The 1,281-nt window shown below is 32.5% G+C and overlaps 1 protein-coding gene across 1 annotated transcript in view; it reads left to right on the plus strand.

Annotated features, from left to right (window-relative positions):
- Positions 1 to 227: 227 nt before the first annotated feature.
- GTF2F2 (general transcription factor IIF, polypeptide 2, 30kDa) overlaps positions 228 to 1,281 on the plus strand; it is a 30,998-nt gene continuing 29,944 nt past the window's right edge. Inside the window, exon 1 of the mRNA XM_012648579.1 lies at positions 228 to 338. Coding sequence (XP_012504033.1) covers positions 228 to 338 — 111 coding nt within the window. The remainder of the gene's footprint in view (positions 339 to 1,281) is intronic.

Raw genomic sequence — 1,281 nt, forward strand, 5'->3', positions numbered from 1 at the left:
GAGAAGTATGTTGTGGAATTATAATGAGATAGTTTGTATGTTTAGCTTATGGTACTGGTTTCTACATTATAGTCGTATATATATGTTCAGTTTGTTTTTCAAGTATTAAGGCTAGTATATTCTCTGAAGTTACCTTTTTATATATATTAACTGTTATTTATTAAGAAGAATTATAGAAGTAACTTTCAGGTTTCATTCTCCTAAACAAGGTGTGTTAATAATGCCTTATGTTTTTCAGATTGCAAATAGAAGAATCTTCCAAACCTGTAAGGCTATCACAACAACTGGACAAAGTTGTAACAACCAATTACAAGCCTGTTGCCAATCATCAGTACAACGTAAGTCTTGCCTGTCTCTTTTCAATCTATTTTTGTTCTTTTCTGTATTGTAGAGTCTTAGGCTTTGAAAGGACCTCAGCAGTCATACACCTTGCCGCCAGGTGCTTGAATTATAGTACCTGATCCAGGCTTATTAATAGAAAGGAATGTGACAATTTTCCAAGCATAGAAAAGATATTCGCTCTATATTGTAAGTTATACAATGATAAAAGGGCAACCACTCTTCAAACCTCTCTTGATAACTTTTTACAAAGAAATAAAACAATTCTCAATGTTACTAATTTTTTTTAAATCACAATGAACTAAATATTAGTTTTACTTTTTTTCCTATACTTTTGTGACTAACCATAGAGAATTTTTAATGTGTTGACAAAAAATTTTAAAGGTCATGGAGCAATAGTAGTTTTTCCCATTGGTTATTAAGATGACTGTGCCTGGTTTCAGCTTTCATAGGCATTTTTATGGTTTCATACTACCTTGCAAAGTGAAGACTGCCTGTATAGTATCCCCACCCCTTATCCACAGTTTTGCTTTCGTGGTTTCAGTTACCTACAGTCAACTACAGTCGGAAAATATTGAATGGAAAATTCTAGAAATAAACAATTCATAACTTTTAAATTGTTTACCATTCTGAGTGGTGTGATGAAATCTCACACCATCCCACTCCATCCCACCCAGAATGTGAATCATTCCTTTATCCAGCATATCCACACTGTATAAGCTACCCACCTGTTAGTCACTTAGTAGCCTTCTCAGTTGTCAGATCAACATATCACAAGAAGAAAAAGGGCGAGTACAGTACAATAAAATTTTTTAAAGGAGAGAGAGACCACATTCACATAACTGTTGTAGTATATTATTATAATTGTTCTATTTTATTAGTTATCAATCTCTTGATGTATCTAATTTATAAATTAAACTTTATCGTAAGCATGTATGATTA

Source organism: Propithecus coquereli, unplaced genomic scaffold, assembly GCF_000956105.1.
Source record: "Propithecus coquereli isolate 6110/MARCELLA unplaced genomic scaffold, Pcoq_1.0 Scaffold11, whole genome shotgun sequence".
NCBI lineage: Eukaryota > Metazoa > Chordata > Mammalia > Primates > Indriidae > Propithecus > Propithecus coquereli.